The sequence below is a fragment of the Oncorhynchus nerka genome, linkage group LG5 (genome assembly GCF_034236695.1).
Source record: "Oncorhynchus nerka isolate Pitt River linkage group LG5, Oner_Uvic_2.0, whole genome shotgun sequence".
Classification (NCBI taxonomy): Eukaryota; Metazoa; Chordata; class Actinopteri; order Salmoniformes; family Salmonidae; genus Oncorhynchus; species Oncorhynchus nerka.
In genome coordinates, this window is record NC_088400.1 from 30,029,584 (window position 1) to 30,050,416 (window position 20,833).

The 20,833-nt window shown below is 43.2% G+C and overlaps 1 protein-coding gene across 1 annotated transcript in view; it reads right to left on the reverse strand.

The window, feature by feature from the left end:
• Positions 1-415: 415 nt before the first annotated feature.
• The window catches only part of LOC115129327 (collagen alpha-1(XXIII) chain-like), a 297,388-nt gene continuing 276,970 nt past the window's right edge, over positions 416-20,833 (reverse strand). Inside the window, exons 20-32 of the mRNA XM_065018177.1 lie at positions 18,785-18,829; positions 18,515-18,595; positions 16,982-17,035; positions 16,785-16,859; positions 16,653-16,679; positions 16,506-16,565; positions 14,569-14,640; positions 14,431-14,457; positions 14,293-14,346; positions 6,790-6,876; positions 6,515-6,607; positions 6,107-6,145; positions 416-4,213 (exon numbers count right to left, since the gene is read on the reverse strand). Of these exons, the coding sequence (XP_064874249.1) occupies positions 4,211-4,213; positions 6,107-6,145; positions 6,515-6,607; positions 6,790-6,876; positions 14,293-14,346; positions 14,431-14,457; positions 14,569-14,640; positions 16,506-16,565; positions 16,653-16,679; positions 16,785-16,859; positions 16,982-17,035; positions 18,515-18,595; positions 18,785-18,829 (717 nt within the window). The 3' untranslated portion in view covers positions 416-4,210. The remainder of the gene's footprint in view (positions 4,214-6,106; positions 6,146-6,514; positions 6,608-6,789; positions 6,877-14,292; positions 14,347-14,430; positions 14,458-14,568; positions 14,641-16,505; positions 16,566-16,652; positions 16,680-16,784; positions 16,860-16,981; positions 17,036-18,514; positions 18,596-18,784; positions 18,830-20,833) is intronic.

The following is a 20,833-nucleotide window of genomic DNA, read 5'->3' on the forward strand; positions in this document are numbered from 1 at the left end:
GTGTGCCTAGAAACTTTAAAGATGATTTAATAACTCAAATAGTTGTCAATGTGCTCCTAAATTTCCTTGTGTGTGCCTACATTTTTCAATTTAGGCGGACATGCTCCTCCTTTAAAAAAAGGTCATGTTAGAGTCATGGTTATTAGTAGGCCTAAAGATTGCAGTTAGAATGTGTTATGGTCCTCTGCTCTGAATAATGTAGTAGTCCTATAATTTCCTAATGCAAAATACATATTCCTCCTACTTATAAACCTATATAGCCTACTTTTATAGCAAAAGGAGGGTAACTGAACTGATCAATGTGGAGACAGTCAGCCTTTGTGAGACTATAAAATAACTTCTAGTTCTGAGATTTCATTGGAATATAATTGCAGAAAATGGTTTAGAACAAATGACCAGAAGATGTTCAAGAAGGTAACAGTATATTTTACAGAGTTTATTTCAGTCTACATGTTGAGTTGACCAGATTTGGAATAATAAAGAGATAACGATAGCGGTGACAATTAATTATTTTATGACCAAATACACAACCAAATTAACAAACTCGAATTCATCAAATTATTTTTATGAAACATGCCAAACTGTCCTCAGACATTGTGTCAATAATGGATGGAAAATATTCCTTAAAAAAATAAAAACTGATGATATCTGCCAAAGAAATAAACACATGTAATATTGCAGAGAAACATCAGTTTGTTAAAGGGCAATTCCACCATATTTCAACCTTATTCATTATCTCCAGTACCATATCAGTGTCTACATATGTGAAAACAGTGTGTTTCTATGATATGTGGTTACAAAGACTCCCTGGAGTCAAAATACATCTGTTTAAGCTAGATATATCTTTTTTTTTTTTTTTTTACATGTGCTTAAAAGAAGAAAGGTGAAAAAAGAAAGATGAGAAGAAAGGTGCTCTGTGATATTAAAAGTAGGATTAAAAGTAAAAAAAAAATGTGATTTTCAAAACCTGCAATGAATTCGTAGCCCGAGAGGGTATTTTCTTGCTCCCTACACCGCAGCGAATCTCATAGTGTTTGAATATCATTGTTTTTAAAATGTGTCATCGGGTAGAAATGTTTTGCTTTATATTTTTTTCTACAAAACGTAGAAATGCGCTGTTTTCACATATGTAGACACTGGCATTGTGCTGGAGATAATGAACATTAGGTTGAAAAGCGCTGGAATTGCACATTAAGGATGGCACATTGCTGCATACAGTATGTCCAATACTAAATTACCTTTATGGAAGGCACATTGCTGCATACAGTATGTCCAATACTAAATTACCTTTATGGAAGGCACATTGCTGCATACAGTATGTCCAATACTAAATTACCTTTAAGGTAGGCACATTGCTGCATACAGTATGCCCAATACTAAATTACCTTTATGGAAGACACGTTGCTGCATACAGTATGTCCAATACTAAATGACCTTTAAGGTAGGCACATTGCTGCATACAGTATGTCCAATACTAAATTACCTTTAAGGTAGGCACATTGCTGCATACAGTATGTCCAATACTAAATTACCTTTATGGAAGACACGTTGCTGCATACAGTAGGTCCAATACTAAATTACCTTTAATGTAGGCACATTGCTGCATACAGTAGGTCCAATACTAAATTACCTTTAATGTAGGCACATTGCTGCATACAGTAGGTCCAATACTAAATTACCTTTAATGTAGGCACATTGCTGCATACAGTATGTCCAATACTAAATTACCTTTAAGGTAGGCACATTGCTGCATACAGTATGTCCAATACTAAATTACCTTTATGGAAGACACGTTGCTGCATACAGTAGGTCCAATACTAAATTACCTTTAATGTAGGCACATTGCTGCATACAGTAGGTCCAATACTAAATTACCTTTAATGTAGGCACATTGCTGCATACAGTATGTCCAATACTAAATTACCTTTAATGTAGGCACATTGCTGCATACAGTAGGCCCAATACTAAATGAGAATGAAAAAGGAAACCAATATGATTGATCACCACATCCCAGTTGGAAATAACACATTGTGAATGAAAATTCTGAAACTTGTGCATTAGTAAAGTACAATATAATGAAAGAATTGCTTATTAACTTCCATAGTCATACATTTCATAGCATAAATGTAGTATAATGAAACTCACAAGTTATAAGCTCCTTATATCAGTCATGTGCTGTTGACATTGAAATGGTGTGTGTGTGTGTATGTGTATGTGTATGTGTGTGTGTGTGTAGGGTTGATAAAGAACCATACAAGAAGACTAAACACAGAGTGATCGAGCACCAAGAAGATAGATCTCCAAAAGACAATCCATAAAGTTAGAAAGAAAAATGTAAATCAGAATAAAACCGTCAAATGAAAAGAGATCAAAATCTGTCTTTCATGATGTGATAATGTATAAAAAAAACAAGTAGGTATAGTTAAACCAACCAACAATGACTACCTTTTTGTCAAGGTGTGCCAATGAATACAACTATTGTTAAATCAATGACTTTGGGTACATTATTGTACTTCAGTCCGAATGTACTAAACTCATTGGCTAAGAAAAACAAACAAACAAACAATAACATTTTATGTCAGCAGCAAGAATCCATACTGTTGTTCAGAAAACAGTATTTCATCTAAATGTGTTTTAAGGTTAAGTGATAATCCTTCAATATACTTCAAAACTGTACTGTCAACACTGTCAGAAAATACTGATGTGATATTTCTAATTGACTTATGTCTGATAAAAGCCAAATTAATCACAAAATTACTTCATATTCAAACCGTTTGTTCAACTTCATTGATGGAATATTGCATATTTGGGAATACTGCAAATTGCTCCAGTTCTGAATTTGAATTTAACACAATGAACTCAGTATATTATACAAACACGTCCATGCACAGGAATGCAAATGTAACTCAACTAGAATAAAAGAAAACATCACACTTGCTATCACTGCCAGTAAGCCACACGTACATGGAAAGACTGTTAGAGACTTAAAGATTTCTTTTCGCAAACGACATACCTCAGTAACTTATTGCCTTAGTGTGCTGGTATGGGAGAGGTTTTCATGATGCTATATATTGCTGTGACTTATGTTGATCATGCATTTTATTAAATGGAAACAAAATAAAAGATGTCATAAATACACTTTCATCATATCCACAGAATTGTATTACTACTACCACTATTATTATTATTATTATTATTATTATTATTATTATTATGTGACATCATAGGTAAATCCTTGCCTCTGTAGCCCAGAACCAACAGTGAGTGTAATGAAAACCACAACTACAATTTATGGGTGAGATCACTTCAAGTGAAAGTGGTAATGCAGTGTTCTGTGTCGCCCTCTCCTGGTGTGTTTCCATAACACAGGATCTCAGTATTCCGAATAGAAGTGAATGGCACAGAACCGTTCCGTCACTCTCTAGAGGTTGTCTGTCCTTTGTGCCCTCATGTCTGTCTGTCTCTCCCGCGTCTTCTCTCTGTCCTCCAGACCTGCTCTCCCCTCAGGGCTGAGAGAGAGTGAGACATTTGCATTTGAGCTTATGTCTCCTCCTTTCAAAAACAGAGAGAGGAGAAGAGAGCACTGACTACACTCCTCTGTCTATCACACCAGGAGGTCTGTCCATCCATGGGATCGAGCAGGGTGGAGCAAGCACACACCCCCAGGCAGCAACAGGGCCAGGCAGCAACAGGGCCAGGCAGAAACAGGGCCAGGCAGCAACAGGGCCAGGCAGCAACAGGGTCAAGCAGCAACAGGGCCAGGCAGCAACAGGGCCAGGCAGCAACAGGGCAGACGATACTCCATTAGTAAGGCAGTCATTACCCACTCTCCCTATTCATCAACCCTCCAGCAACACGTGTGTCTGTCCGTCCATCCGCCCATCAGTCTGTCTGTCTGTTAGGTTAGGAGTCTGTTTGCTCCTATATTTCTCGTACCCGATGTTGCTCCAAGATGGCTGTGTTCCATTTACTACATTTTACTTCACATCTAAAGTCTAGGTGTACAAAAAATATCTGTATCGATAGACATATCCAGTCTGGTTAATACTGTTGACTCAAAATAACGTCCATGATTAACAAAAAGAAGAAGCTCAATATATTATATAAAACGTTTCCATAAAAAGGCAAAAAATAACAAAAAAGCAATGTACTATTCAGTTGCAATATATACCATATCAATATGTACAGTGGCCACGCTTGATGTTAGTCATCACTGCAAGAGAAGGAAAGCAGGGATTATAGTGGGGGTCAAGGTCAAGAGGTCACAGATCAAGAACAACACAAAGGTTACTAACGTTAGCAAAGTCACTAGGGCTCTATAATACATGCTTTGTACTTACTCCTAATCATACTCATAAGAGGATTATTATATAACATACGTGTTATAATCATACCCCAATCATATTTATTTATTGGGCTTAATACATGCTAATTGGTACAGTAAAATAATCTGAATTAGGGGATGATCATTGCATTGTTCACTGTTTATCTTGAAATTCTGGTTTGATTGACAATGTTCTCTCATCATATTGCATGTGGTTGCAAATGAATGTACTACATATTACTCAGGCAGGTATTAATGAATGTACTACATACTACTCAGGCAGGTATTAATGAATGTACTATATACTACTCAGGCAGGTATTAATGAATGTACTATATACTACTCAGGCAGGTATTAATGAATGTACTACATACTACTCAGGCAGGTATTAATGAATGTACTACATACTACTCAGGCAGGTATTAATGAATGTACTATATACTACTCAGGCAGGTATTAATGAATGTACTACATACTACCCAGGCAGGTATTAATGAATGTACTATATACTACTCAGGCAGGTATTAATGAATGTACTATATACTACTCAGGCAGGTATTAATGAATGTACTACATACTACTCAGGCATGTATTAATGAATGTACTACATACTACTCAGGCAGGTATTAATGAATGTGCTACATACTACTCAGGCAGGTATTAATGAATGTAGTACATATTACTCAGGCAGGTATTAATGAATGTAGTACATATTACTCAGGCAGGTATTAATGAATGTAGTACATATTACTCAGGCAGGTATTAATGAATGTACTACATATTACTCAGGCAGGTATTAATGAATGTACTACATACTACTCAGGCAGGTATTAATGAACGTACTACATATTACTCAGGCAGGTATTAATGAATGTACTATATACTACTCAGGCAGGTATTAATTAACATACTACATATTACTCAGGCAGGTATTAATGAATGTACTGCATACTACTCAGGCAGGTATTAATTAATGTACTACATATTACTCAGGCAGGTATTAATGAATGTACTATATACTACTCAGGCAGGTATTAATTAACGTACTACATATTACTCAGGCAGGTATTAATGAATGTACTACATACTACTCAGGCAGGTATTAATTAACGTACTACATACTACTCAGGCAGGTATTAATGAATGTACTATATACTACTCAGGCAGGTATTAATGAATGTACTATATACTACTCAGGCAGGTATTAATGAATGTACTACATACTACTCAGGCATGTATTAATGAATGTACTACATACTACTCAGGCAGGTATTAATGAATGTGCTACATACTACTCAGGCAGGTATTAATGAATGTAGTACATATTACTCAGGCAGGTATTAATGAATGTAGTACATATTACTCAGGCAGGTATTAATGAATGTAGTACATATTACTCAGGCAGGTATTAATGAATGTAGTACATATTACTCAGGCAGGTATTAATGAATGTACTACATATTACTCAGGCAGGTATTAATGAATGTACTACATACTACTCAGGCAGGTATTAATGAACGTACTACATATTACTCAGGCAGGTATTAATGAATGTACTGCATACTACTCAGGCAGGTATTAATTAACGTACTACATATTACTCAGGCAGGTATTAATGAATGTACTATATACTACTCAGGCAGGTATTAATTAACGTACTACATACTACTCAGGCAGGTATTAATGAATTTACTACATACTACTCAGGCAGGTATTAATGAATGTACTGCATATTACTCAGGCAGGTATTAAGCCACACTGGACATTCAAATCCCCACTCACCTTGTGCCAACATCCTGGTATGGGCAGTCCATCTTGCCCCTAGTGGTAACAGAACAAGGGAGGGGTGGTTAGTGGTGCAGTTTCATGTCATGTGGGGTGAAAACACCAAAGAACTTTGATGAAAAGTTTGATGAAAACTTTACCATACCACATGCAGTCAGCACACTGACAACCACATCCAGACCACAACACAACACAACTCTGCATCATTTTCATAATAAAACGTGCTGATTTTAAGATTCCTGTGACAATCCAGCCTGCTGATGTTAGGAGATGACAGATTTCAGAGAGAAAACACACATGGAACAACAGGCTAAGGGAAACAGTGCATGGGATAGAGTGACGGAACAGGCAGACGCAAAAAGGTGAAAAGAGGTCGAAATGTGGGAACAGGGAAAGATACTGTACCAAAGGACAGGGGGGCTCAGGGCCAGAAGGAGGAAGAGGAGGAGGGGTGGACTGTACCCCTTCATCAGAAAGTCCTTTAGTCCCATTAGAACCCTGTCAGCAAGAGCCAACCCACTGTTACACATACTCTGAACATACATCCCTCCCACAGACAGACGAAAACATCCATTGGAAATCATAGAAATAGAGATGAAAAAAACAAAGTGGTTACATAGTTTATCCAGTCTGGTTCAAATGTCCATACGGTCATGGATGAAAGGTGAAGGTTGACATACCACAGGACAGGGCTGGTCCAGTCCAGGAGGACCCTGCTCCCCCTTCCCGCCCTTCAGACCTCTCTTCCCCATCGTCCCCCGGTCACCCTGCAGAGAGAGAGAAAGAGCGAGAGAGATAGACTCAGTGAGCATAGCCTTGCTATTGAGAGATGTCGCCGTAGGCAGACCTGGCTCTTAAAGAGAAGATGGGCTATGTACACACTGCCCTCAAAATGAGGTGGAAACTGAGCTGCACTTCCTAACCTCCTGCCAAATGTATGACCATATCAGAGACACATATTACACAGATCCACTCAGATTACACAGATCCACAAAGAATTTGAAAACAAACCCAATTTTGATAAACTCCCATATCTACTGGGTGAAATACCACAGTGTGACATCACATCAACAAGATTTGTGACCTGTTACTACAAGGGCAATCAGTGTAAATACAACCCATATTTATGTTGATTTAGTTTCCCTTTTGTACTTTAACTATTTGCACATAATGACATTTGAAATGTCTATTATTTTGGAACTTTTGTGAGTGTAATGTTTACTGTTAATTTTTATTGTTTATTATCTACTTGCTTTGGCAATGTTAACATATGCCCTTAAATTGCCCTTAAATTGATTTGAGACAGGCAGGCAGGCAAGTCAGCTAGTAAGTCAGCTAGTAATTTAACTACATTTTGCAGTTGCATGTTGGTAGTTCAACTTAATAAACATCTTCTTAGTCTTTTCCGTAGTTAATTACTTGTACAAATCCTATAAACAGCCCCCTATACCCCAGACTATACACCCCTCCTATGAACAGCCCCCTATACCCCATACTATACACCCCTCCTATAAAATGCCCCCTATACCCCATACTATACACCTCCAATAAAAACAGTCCCCTATACCCCATACTATACACCCCTCCTATAAAAACAGCCCCCTATACCCCATACTATACACCCCTCCTATAAAAACAGCCCCTATACCCCAGACTATACACCCCTCCTATAAAAACAGCCCACTCCCCATACTATACACCCCTCCTATGAACAGCCCCCTATACCCCATACTATACACCTCCTATAAAAACAGTCTCCTATACCCCATACTATACACCTCCTATAAAAACAGTCCCCTATACCCCATACTATACACCTCCTATAAACAGCCCCCTATACCCCATAATATACACCTCCTATAAAAACAGACCCCTATACCCCATACTGTACAACCCTGTCATGATGTTGGCCTGTGGGGTAGGTTTATGAGAGTCATAAATACCTCTTCCCCCCTTTTTCCTCGCTCTACCCTACTGAGGTTACATTTGCAAAACCCTTGGTTAACATAGAGATTCTGGGAACATCAGTATGTGGGGGGAAATGAACTATATTCTGGTAATGCGACCAATTGAACATATGTGGTGGTACTTAATGAATATGATGTCAGTTCGGTTGTCATCTGAGACATTCTCATCAATGATAAGATGACATAAACTCTACAGTTGAAAGTCTACACATCAGAGTTATCGGATTCACATGGAATTGTTGTTAAATTTAAATGTTTGAAGATGAAATTATTCGTGATGGGATGAAATGTGATTTTAGCTTCTAAAATGTGAGATTTGGGTTTTCATAAGACAGGGCTCTGCTCAATCAGTGGCCCGCCCCTGTGAAGGGACATGGGCTATAAAACTTTTCAAACACGCCCTCCTCTCCCTTCCTATATAAGCCCTTGACGGCAATGTAACTATCTGTTCCGAGGACTTGAGGACGACGGTCCTATGTCAGAATGGTTCAGATAATAACTACCGAATGAAGCCAACATCAGCGTGAGCTTTGGTTGCGAATGGTATGAACTTTGAACTCTTATTCACTACAGAAATGATACCTCCTAGCCGTTGAGTTAGCAACAGCAGATGCAAACGAGGGTTAGGTATCCCGTCTATCACCCAATGACGTTACTACAACGTATCCAATTGACAACCAGAGACATTCTTCAAAGGACTCTGTTGCGAAACACGGCCTTCCATCTACCACGATCCTACCGAAGCACAGCTCAGAGTAAATATTATTGCATTTTCCTTTTCCAAATGGGCGGTAATTTAGAATGCATAAGATACTGTATTTACGATAGCACAGCTTCTTCCCTTTGTTCCTCAGTCTTCCCGCTCTTTCACTCAAACCCAGCCCCTTTTCTTTTGTGTAACCAGCTGTCATATCTGTTCCGCCCGCTAGGGACGTTTTCCTTTATGACGTAATTTGTAATCAAGTTATGATTTAATTATGTGTATGTGTAATTCTGTGTGATTAGTTAGGTATTTAGTAAATAAATGATTAAACCCAATTTTGTATTGCTGGTTCAACTTGTTAGCCAGGGTTCGTGCAGATAACCAAGAGTTTACAACTTTCAGATGAGACTGAATTAAGATGCCGATTAATATTGACTGCTATTGATGTAAAATATTACTAGGTCTTTAAGATTTATTCGGAAGATAACAGCTCTATAAATATTATTTTGTGGTGGCCGACTCTCTAGTTAATTACATTTACATGATTAGCTCAATCAGGTAATATTCATTACGGAGAAATTATGTTATAGAATAGCATGTCATATCACTTAATCCGGCATAGCCAAAGACACGACACCCCTCCTATAAAAACAGACCCCTATATCACACCCCTATACCACACGCCTATACCCAACACTCTGATTATTTGTATCATTTCATTACTTTCACTGAAGGCATAGCCACAAAGGCAAACTAGACTAGCACAGTGGTTGTCACATCACAGAGACTTCAAATACTAGTGAGGGAAAATGGGATTTGAAACACTCATGCAGGCATCATGATGACGATGAGACAGCCTACAGGAAGGAGGTCAGAGACTTGGCATGGTGGTTCTTGGACAACAACCTCTCCCTCAACGTCAGCAAGACAAAGGAGCTGATCATGGACTACAGGAAATGGAGGGCTGAACACGGCCCCATTCACATCAATGGAGCCAAAGTGGAGCAGGTCGAGAGCTTGAAGTTCCTTAGTGTCCACATCACTAAGGACCTATCATGGTCCACACACATCGACACAGTCGTGAAGGGGGCACGACAATGCCTCTTCCCTCTCAGGAGGCTGAAAAGATTTGATATGGACCCTCAGATCCTCAAAAAGTTCTACATCTGCATTATTGAGAGCATCTTGATTGACTGCATCACCGCTTGGTATGGCAACTGCTTGGCATCCGACCTGCAAGGCGGTACAAATCCAGGACCTCTATACCAGACAGTGTCAGAGAAAAGTCCTAAAAAGGACTCCAGCCACCCAAGTCATAGACTGTTCTCTCTGCTACCGCACTGCAAGTGGTTCCGGTGCGCCCAGTCTGGAACCAAAAGGCTCCTAAACAGCTTCTACCCCCAAGTCATAGACTGTTCTTTACATTACATTGAAGTCATTTAGCAGACGCTCTTATCCAGAGCGACTTACAAATTGGTGCGTTCACCTTAAGACATCCAGTGGAACAGCCACTTTACAATAGTGCATCTAAATCTTTTAAGGGGGGGGGTGAGAAGGATTACTTTATCCTATCCTAGGTATTCCTGAAAGAGGTGGGGTTTCAGGTGTCTCCGGAAGGTGGTGATTGACTCCGCTGTCCTGGCATCGTGTCGTGAGGGAGTTTGTTCCACCATTGGGGGGCCAGAGCAGCGAACAGTTTTGACTGGGCTGCGCGGAACTGTACTTCCTCAGTGGTAGGGAGGCGAGCAGGCCAGAGGTGGATGAACGCAGTGCCCTTGTTTGGGTGTAGGGCCTGATCAGAGCCTGGAGGTACTGAGGTGCCGTTCCCCTCACAGCTCCGTAGGCAAGCACCATGGTCTTGTAGCGGATGCGAGCTTCAACTGGAAGCCAGTGGAGAGAGCGGAGGAGCGGGGTGACGTGAGAGAACTTGGGAAGGTTGAACACCAGACGGGCTGCGGCGTTCTGGATGAGTTGTAGGGGTTTAATGGCACAGGCAGGGAGCCCAGCCAACAGCGAGTTGCAGTAATCCAGACGGGAGATGACAAGTGCCTGGATTAGGACCTGCGCTGCTTCCTGTGTGAGGCAGGGTCGTACTCTGCGGATATTGTAGAGCATGAACCTACAAGAACGGGCCACCGCCTTGATGTTAGTTGAGAACGACAGGGTGTTGTCCAGGATCACGCCAAGGTTCTTAGCGCTCTGGGAGGAGGACACAATGGAGTTGTCAACCGTGATGGCGAGATCATGGAATGGGCAGTCCTTCCCGGGAGGAAGAGCAGCTCCGTCTTGCCGAGGTTCAGCTTGAGGTGGTGATCCGTCATCCACACTGATATGTCTGCCAGACATGCAGAGATGCGTTTCGCCACCTGGTCATCAGAAGGGGGAAAGGAGAAGATTAATTGTGTGTCGTCTGCATAGCAATGATAGGAGAGACCATGTGAGGTTATGACAGAGCCAAGTGACTTGGTGTATAGCGAGAATAGGAGAGGGCCTAGAACAGAGCCCTGGGGGACGCCAGTGGTGAGAGCGCGTGGTGAGGAGACAGATTCTCGCCACGCCACCTGGTAGGAGCGACCTGTCAGGTAGGACGCAATCCAAGCGTGGGCAGCGCCGGAGATGCCCAACTCGGAGAGGGTGGAGAGGAGGATCTGATGGTTCACAGTATCGAAGGCAGCCGATAGGTCTAGAAGGATGAGAGCAGAGGAGAGAGAGTTAGCTTTAGCAGTGCGGAGCGCCTCCGTGATACAGAGAAGAGCAGTCTCAGTTGAATGACTAGTCTTGAAACCTGACTGATTTGGATCAAGAAGGTCATTCTGAGAGAGATAGCGGGAGAGCTGGCCAAGGACGGCACGTTCAAGAGTTTTGGAGAGAAAAGAAAGAAGGGATACTGGTCTGTAGTTGTTGACATCGGAGGGATCGAGTGTAGGTTTTTTCAGAAGGGTGCAACTCTCGCTCTCTTGAAGACAGAAGGGACGTAGCCAGCGGTCAGGGATGAGTTGATGAGCGAGGTGAGGTAAGGGAGAAGGTCTCCGGAAATGGTCTGGAGAAGAGAGGAGGGAATAGGGTCAAGCGGGCAGGTTGTTGGGCGGCCGGCCGTCACAAGACGCGAGATTTCATCTGGAGAGAGAGGGGAGAAAGAGGTCAGAGCACAGGGTAGGGCAGTGTGAGCAGAACCAGCGGTGTCGTTTGACTTAGCAAACGAGGATCGGATGTCGTCGACCTTCTTTTCAAAATGGTTGACGAAGTCATCTGCAGAGAGGGAGGAGGGGGGGAGGGGGAGGAGGATTCAGGAGGGAGGAGAAGGTGGCAAAGAGCTTCCTAGGGTTAGAGGCAGATGCTTGGAATTTAGAGTGGTAGAAAGTGGCTTTAGCAGCAGAGACAGAAGAGGAAAATGTAGAGAGGAGGGAGTGAAAGGATGCCAGGTCCGCAGGGGAGGCGAGTTTTCCCTCATTTCCGCTCGGCTGCCCGGAGCCCTGTTCTGTGAGCTCGCAATGAGTCGTCGAGCCACGGAGCAGGAGGGAGGACCGAGCCGGCCTGGAGGATAGGGGACATAGAGAATCAAGGGATGCAGAAAGGGAGGAGAGGAGGGTTGAGGAGGCAGAATCAGGAGATAGGTTGGAGAAGGTTTGAGCAGAGGGAAGAGATGATAGGATGGAAGAGGAGAGAGTAGCGGGGAGAGAGAGCGAAGATTGGGACGGCGCGATACCATCCGAGTAGGGGCAGTGTGGGAAGTGTTGGATGAGAGCAAGAGGGAAAAGGATACAAGGTAGTGGTCGGAGACTTGGAGGGGAGATGCAGTGAGGTTAGTGGAAGAACAGCATCTAGTAAAGATGAGGTCGAGCGTATTGCCTGCCTTGTGAGTAAAGGGGGAAGGTGAGAGGGTGAGGTCAAAAGAGGAGAGGAGTGGAAAGAAGGAGGCAGAGAGGAATGAGTCAAAGGTAGACGTGGGGAGGTTAAAGTCGCCCAGAACTGTGAGAGGTGAGCCGTCCTCAGGAAAGGAGCTTATCAAGGCATCAAGCTCATTGATGAACTCTCCGAGGTTCTGTTCTCTCTGCTACCGCACTGCAAGCGGTCCGGGTGCGCCCAGTCTGGAACCAAAAGGCTCCTAAACAGCTTCTACCCCCAAGTCATAGACTGTTCTCTCTGCTACCGCACTGCAAGCGGTCCGGGTGCACCCAGTCTGGAACCAAAAGGCTCCTAAACAGCTTCTACCCCCAAGTCATAGACTGTTCTCTCTGCAACCGCACTGCAAGCGGTCCGGGTGCACCCAGTCTGGAACCAAAAGGCTCCTAAACAGCTTCTACCCCCAAGTCATAGACTGTTCTCTCTGCTACCGCACTGCAAGCGGTCCGGGTGCACCCAGTCTGGAACCAAAAGGCTCATAAACAGCTTCTACCCCCAAGTCAACAGCTAATCAAACGGCTTTCCGGACTATTTGCATTGACCCCCTATTTTACACACTCACTGGATCCCACCTACACACACACAAAATACACTCCAACACACACACACAAAATACTCTCACACACACACACACACACACACACACACACACACACACACACACACACACACACACACACACACACACACACACACACACACACACATTGACTCCACAAACACACACCTTCAAATATACACAATTTCACTCTTTACAAATGCTGCTGCTACTCTGTTTATTATTAATCCTGACTGCCTAGTCACTTTTACCCCAACCCACATGTACATACTGTGCTACCTCAATTACCTCAACTACCTCGTACCCCTGCACATTGACTCAGTACTGGTACTCCTTGTATATAGCCTTTTATTTTTTTTATTGTGTTACCGTTTGCTTGAATTGTTTTTGTTATTATTGTTTGCTAATAAAAAAAAGCCTTACTTTTAACTCTGCATTGTTGGAAAACAGCTCGTAAGTATGTCACGTTAAAGTCTATACCTGTTGTATTTGGCGCGAGTGACAAATACAATTGGATTGGATGCTGTGTATTTTGGTGGCCATATTTACATCCTAGTATATTAACAACTACAGTTCCCTACAGCACCCTAGTAGTGTACTTATGGTCCTTGTGTGGTCATAGTAACCATTACTAATTAATCTCAGATCCTTACCCAATGTTCTATATTAACATGCAGTGTTGGAAAAAGAACACAATTGTCATACTTGAATGAATGTAAAGTATATAAAATGACTAATGAGTACTTTTGGGTGTCAGGGAAAATGTTTGGAGTAAAAAGTGCATTATTTCTTTAGAAGTGAAGTAAAAGGAGTCAAAAATATAAATAGAAAAGTAAAGTACAAATACCTCCAAAAAACTACTTACATAGTACTTTAAATTATTTAAGTACTTTACACCCCTTCTAACACGTATTGGTTAACCCATCAACTTTAAACTGGCAAGACCTAAGTTAATGATGGCAGGTGACTATACAGGTACAGCAACATTGATTATTATGTGTAATCATAGCAGGACTCTGGGCTAGAGCAGAGAAGAAGATGCTCCTCCAACCTTGTCTCCTCTGTCTCCCCGGGATCCCTTCTCACCAATCAGGCCTGGGAAACCCTGTAGAGAGAGGAACAGGTTAGTGTGTGCTGCAGGGAGTTCCCTGTGTGGCAGGTCAAAGGTCAAAAACACTTTCATCCTTACATCCATTCCAGGCTCCCCGGACTTGCCCTGTTAACACACATTCATGAATGAATCAGTGCCAGCATGACTAAGACCATGAAATGCAATGACTGCAGGCCTGATATACTGAGGTTATCTGATGATAATGGCATCACCCACCTTCTCTCCTTTTGTGCCTGGGAGACCCACCAATCCTGTGGGACCAGGGGGACCCTGAGGACCGTCCATACCCTGGAGAGGACAGACATACTGTATGTTGGACATCATCATACTGCTGGTCTTCTTCCTCCTAATCTCATACACACTACCGTTCAAAAGTTTGGGCTCACTTTAGAATGTCCTTGTTTTTGAAAGAAAATCACATTTTTTGTCCATTAAAATAACATAAAATTGATCAGAAATACAGTGCAGACATTGTTAATGTTGTAAATGACTATTGTAGCTGGAAACAGCTGATTTTTTATGGAATATCTACATAGGTGTACAGAGGCCCATTATAAGCAACCATCACTCCTGTGTTCCAATGCCACGTTGTGTTAGCTAATCCAATTTTATAATTTTAGAAAGGCTAATAGATCATTATAAAACCCTTTTGCAATTATGTTAGCACAGCTGAAAACTGTTGTTCTGATTAAAGAAGCAATAAAGCTGGCCTTCTTTAGACTAGTTGAGTATCTGGAGCATCAGCATTTGTGGGTTCGATTACAGGCTCAAAATGGCCAGAAACAAAGAACTTTCTTCTGAAACTCATCAGTCTATTCTTGTTCTGAGAAATGAAGGCTATTCCATGCGAGAAATTGCCAAGATCCGCAAAACACTAGTCTCAATGTCAACAGTGAAGAGGCCCCTCCGGGATGCTGGCCTTTTAGGCAGAGTTCCTCTGTCCAGTGTCTGTGTTCTTTTGCCCATCTTAATATTTTCTTTTTATTGGCCAGTCTGAGATATGTATTTTTCTTTGCAACTCTGCCTAGAAGGCCAGCATCCCGGAGTCACCTCTTCACTGTTGATGTTGAGACTGGTGTTTTGCGGCTATTACTTACTGAAGAGCTCAGTGACTTTCAATGTGGCACTGTCATAGGATGCTACCTTTCCAACAAGTCAGTTTGTAAAATCTCTGCCCTGCTAGAGCTGCCCCGGTCAACTGTAAGTGCTGTTATTGTGAAATGGAAATGTCTAGGAGCCACACAAGCTCACAGAACAGGGACCGCCGAGTGCTGAAGCGCGTAGCTTGTTAAAAAGCATCTGTCCTCGGATGCAATACTCACTACCGAGTTCCAAACTGCCTCTGGAAGCAACATCAGCACAATAACTGTTCGTTGGGAGCTTCATTAAATGAGTTTCCATGGCCGAGCAGCCGCTCACAAGCCTAAGATCACCATACTCATTGCCAAGCATTGGTTGGGGTGGTGTAAAGCTCTCCACCATTGGACTCTGGAGCAGTGGAAACACGTTCCCTGGAGTGATGAATCACGCTTTACCGGCAGTCCGAAAGACAAATCTGGGTTTGGCGGGTGCCAGGAGACGCTACCTGTCCGAATGCATCGCCCAACATCAGTGTCCGACCTCACTAATGCTGTTGTGGCTGAATGGAAGCAAGTCCCTGCAGCAATGTTCCAACATCTAGTGGAAAGCCTTCCCAGAAGAGTGGAGGCTGTTATAGCAGCAAAGGGGGGGACCAACTCCATATTAATGCCCATGACTTTGGAATGAGATTTTTGACGAGCAGGTTTCTACATAGTTTTGGTCATGTAGTGTAAATTATTATTATTATTGTTATTTATTTTTTGGGATATTATTTCTTTGTTAAAAAGACTAAAATTACCAGGAATTTAGCTGAAAATGAGTTTACTTTAGGCAATCTGTTTCCAAATATTCCCACTAATAAAAAAGATCACTGTGAGAAAAAAGATCACACGGTGTCTCAATGTAATCAACATATGCAATGATAGTTATTTGCAAAACTCCCCTCTTTTTGGGCTAGTTGTGGTCAATTTGCAGTGTCCAAGTTATCATAATTATGTTCCGGCCCCTCGACCATCCGCTCCGATAAAAGCTGCCCGTGTCTGAATCTACCCCTGGTCTACAGTATCACTCACCCTCAGTCCAGCAGGTCCAACGTCTCCCTTTTCCCCTTTAGCTCTGTCTCCAGGCTCTCCCTGCATGGGAACACATGATTCTCACTCTACACTCCAGAGCAGCTTCAGAATACAGACATTACTGGATCTCTGGAGCTCTAATCTTACCTTAGGGCCAGACATTCCATGGTGACCCTGGAAGACACAGAGATCATATCAGGGCTATGTATCTGAAGGGATTCAGCCGCATCATGTACATTGGGGAACAGAGGGGTGAAGCTGTTATATTCTAACACTCACCATGTACCCTGGAGGTCCGGGGAGTCCTGGCGGGCCTGGGAGTCCTGGGGGGCCCGGCTGAGAAATCATCTGAACCTGAACAAAACACAATCAAGATGATCATATCAATGTCATCCCACTGTCTGTCTGAAGCAGTGTTAAAACCAATGCCCTGTGGGCCAACTTGTGCACAGTGACATTCAGTGTGTTTCTCTCACCAGGTTATCTTCCAGCCTGGAGTCTCCCATCTCTCCCTTCTGTCCATCTATTCCCTGAGACACAGACAGACAGGGGGATTTAACATCTTCTTACAGCACTCAACAGGTCGTGCCACTCAACAGGTCGTGCCACTCAACAGGTCGTGCCACTCAACAGGTCGTGCCACTCAACAGGTCGTCCACTCAACAGGTCGTGCCACTCAACTGTCTGTCTATCAGTATCAGTGTATGATTCTAGTCTCCTTATACTAACCACTGACCTAGAGACTCAGTGTTGGACTCTAGTCTATCTATACTAACCACTGGACTAGAGACTCAGTGTACGATTCTAGTCTATCTATACTAACCACTGACCTAGAGAGACTCAGTGTTGGACTAGTCTATCTATACTAACCACTGGACTAGAGACTCAGTGTATGACTAGTCTATCTATACTAACCACTGACCTGAGAGACAGTGTATGACTAATCTATCTATACTAACCACTGACCTAGAGAGACTCAGTGTATGACTAGTCTATCTATACTAACCACTGACCTAGAGACTCAGTGTTGGACTCTAGTCTATCTATACCAACCACTGACCTCGAGAGACTCAGTGTATGACTAGTCTATCTATACTAACCACTGGCCTAGAGACTCAGTGTATGACTAGTCTATCTATACTAACCATTGACCTAGAGACTCAGTGTAGGACTAGTATATCTATACTAACCACTGGCCTAGAGACTCAGTGTATGACTACCCTATCTATACTAACCACTGACCTAGAGAGACTCAGTGTTGGACTCTAGTCTATCTATACTAACCACTGACCTAGAGAGACTCAGTGTTGGACTCTAGTCTATCTATACTAACCACTGACCTAGAGAGACTCAGTGTTGGACTCTAGTCTATCTATACTAACCACTGACCCAGAGAGACTAAGTGTATGACTAGTCTATCTATACTAACCACTGACCTAGAGAGATTCAGTGTTGGACTCTAGTCTATCTATACTAACCACTGGCCCAGAGAGACTCAGTGTTGGAATCTAGTATATCTATACTAACCACTGACCTAGAGAGACTCAGTGTTGGACTCTAGTATATCTATACTAACCACTGACCTAGAGAGACTCAGTGTTGGACTCTAGTCTATCTATACTAACCACTGGCCTAGAGACTCAGTGTTGGACTCTAGTATATCTATACTAACCACTGACCTAGAGACCCATCAGTGTATGACTAGTCTCTCTCTACTTACCCCTGGCCCAGAGAGACTCAGTGTTGGACTCTAGTCTATCTATACTAACCACTGACCTAGAGACCCATCAGTGTATGACTAGTCTCTCTCTACTTACCCCTGGCCCAGAGAGACTCAGTGTTGGACTCTAGTCTATCTATACTAACCACTGACCTAGAGACCCATCAGTGTATGACTAGTCTCTCTCTACTTACCCCTGGCCCAGAGACTCAGTGTTGGACTCTAGTCTATCTATACTAACCACTGACCTAGAGACCCATCAGTGTATGACTAGTCTCTCTCTACTTACCCCTGGCCCAGAGAGACCCATCTCTCCTTTCTCTCCTTTCTCTCCGATTGACCCTGTCTCCCCCATATCTCCCTTCGGACCCTAACAGGAGAGGAGGGTAGAGTTCAAAGGTGAGGGGAGCTTTGATTAACTATGTTCATGATCATCCCAGATAAAACATGCATTAAATACAACATGTACTGAATGACTGTTCTGTTCAGCGAACATTGGAATAATATGCTGATTTAATGGGATATTCAAAATGACTGGACATTAGTATGACTACCATACCTTCTCCCCATCCAGTCCAGATGGTCCAGGCAAGCCTAGCTCTCCCTGGAGTAGGGAGGAAAATAACTGAACTCATCCTCAAGAGTCTTCATTGACTTCCAGTGATTAAAACTACAATGCATAGCATTTTACTCCCTCTTTTCCTTCAGAACAAACTCAATTCGTCAGGGCATGGACTCTACAAGGTGTCAAAAGCATTCCACAGGGATACTAGCCCATGTTGATCACAATGCTTCCCACGGTTGTGTCAAGTTGGCTGGATGTCCTTTGAGTGGTGGACCATTCTTGATACATACAGGAAACTGTTGAGTGTGAAAAACCCACCAGTGTTGCAATTCTTGACTCACACTGGCACGTGTGGCACCTACTACCATACCCCGTTCAAAGGCACTTAAATATTTTGTCTTGCCTATTCACCCTCTGAATGGCACACATACACAATCCTTCATTTACATTGATTGAAGTGGATTTAACAAGTGACATCAATAAGGGACCATAGCTTTCACCTAGTCAGTCTTTGTTATGGAAATAATGTTTTATATACTCAGTATATATTGATAGAATGTATTGTAGCAGGCTGTGGGGTTTCCATGTCACCAAGTTCAATAACAAAACATGCACCAGTAGCACAACTAGAATACAAATGGGAAGTGTATTAGGGATTTTTGTACACTGGGGAATAAGGGAGAATTCACCAATTACTTCACAGTCCACAAGCCGTTCTCCATTCCGTTCTCCAGGGGTAATCCTAAAACTTGGGTCCTCAGCCAATCCGGTTCGGTACACAAGGGGAGGTAATCCGACAGTCCAAGTCACAAAAAGTAATCTCACAGATATTGTCCTCTCTTCTCCCACTCTTCATAACGCACGTTTCACTTTCTCTGCCTCTTTGTGCAGGCCGCTTTCTCTATTAGCCTCTCCTCGTTAGGGCAGGAAGTCTATATAAGGCTTGGGGGTGGAGCCAGCGGGCTGCAAGATATCTCCCCTCAATAACCACTCCCCTCACCTCTCTCTGTCGTCTGCTACAACCCCCTCCTCAGTCCAGCTCCCTAGAGCGGACCAATTCCCTAGAGCATCCCTCCTGGAGAGGGCATCGGCATTTCCATGGGCTGCACCTGATCTGTGGACGACAGAGAAAGCAAAGGGCTGTAAGGATAGGAACCAGCGGGTGACCCCGAGCGTTACTGTCCTTATACCGTGAAATCCAAACCAGTGGTGCATTGTCTGTCACAAGGGTGAAGTGCCGTCCCAATAAGTAATACTTCAGCGTTGCCAGTGCCGACTTGATCGCGAGACAGTCTTTCTCCACCGTTCAATATTTTTGTTCCCACAGCAACAGCTTCCGGGTAATGTACATGACCTGGTGTTCCTCACCTTCTTGCAGCTGTGATAGGTCGGCACCCACCCCTGTTTCGGACGCATCAATCTGTACCACCAGTGGTTTGGAGAAGTTCAGGGTCACCAGCATGGGTCCAGAACACAGTGCTCCTTTTAGGTCCTGGAAGGCTTTTTCAGTCTCCTCGGTCCACGTCACCTGGGCGGGCAGATGGCTCCTGGTCAGATCTGTCAGGGGGCTGGCTAGGGAGGCAAAGTGGGGAATAAATCTCTGGTAGTAACTAGTCAACCCCACAAACGTTTGTACCTGCTTCTTGGTGAGGGGGTGGGGCCAGTCCCGAATCACATCCACCTTCTTCACCTGGGGTTTGACACATCCCTCTCCCGATCGTGTACCCCAGGTATTCAGCTTCCCACAGGCCAAGCCGACATTTCTTTAGGTTCGCTGTTAGCCCTACCTCCCGTAAGGCCCGCAATACCGCACTCACCTGGTTTAAATGTGTCTCCCACTCGCTCCCATGGATCACAATATCGTCAATGTATGCCGCCGCGTACTCCCGATGGGGTCAGAGAACCCGGTCCATCAACCTCTGGAAGGTGGCCGGGGCCTCGTGCAGCCCAAAGGGCAGCTTCTTGTAATGGAACAGTCCATCCGGGGTGTCAAAAGCAGTTGTCTCCTGTGCCTCGAGAGTTAAGGGTACCTGCCCATAAACT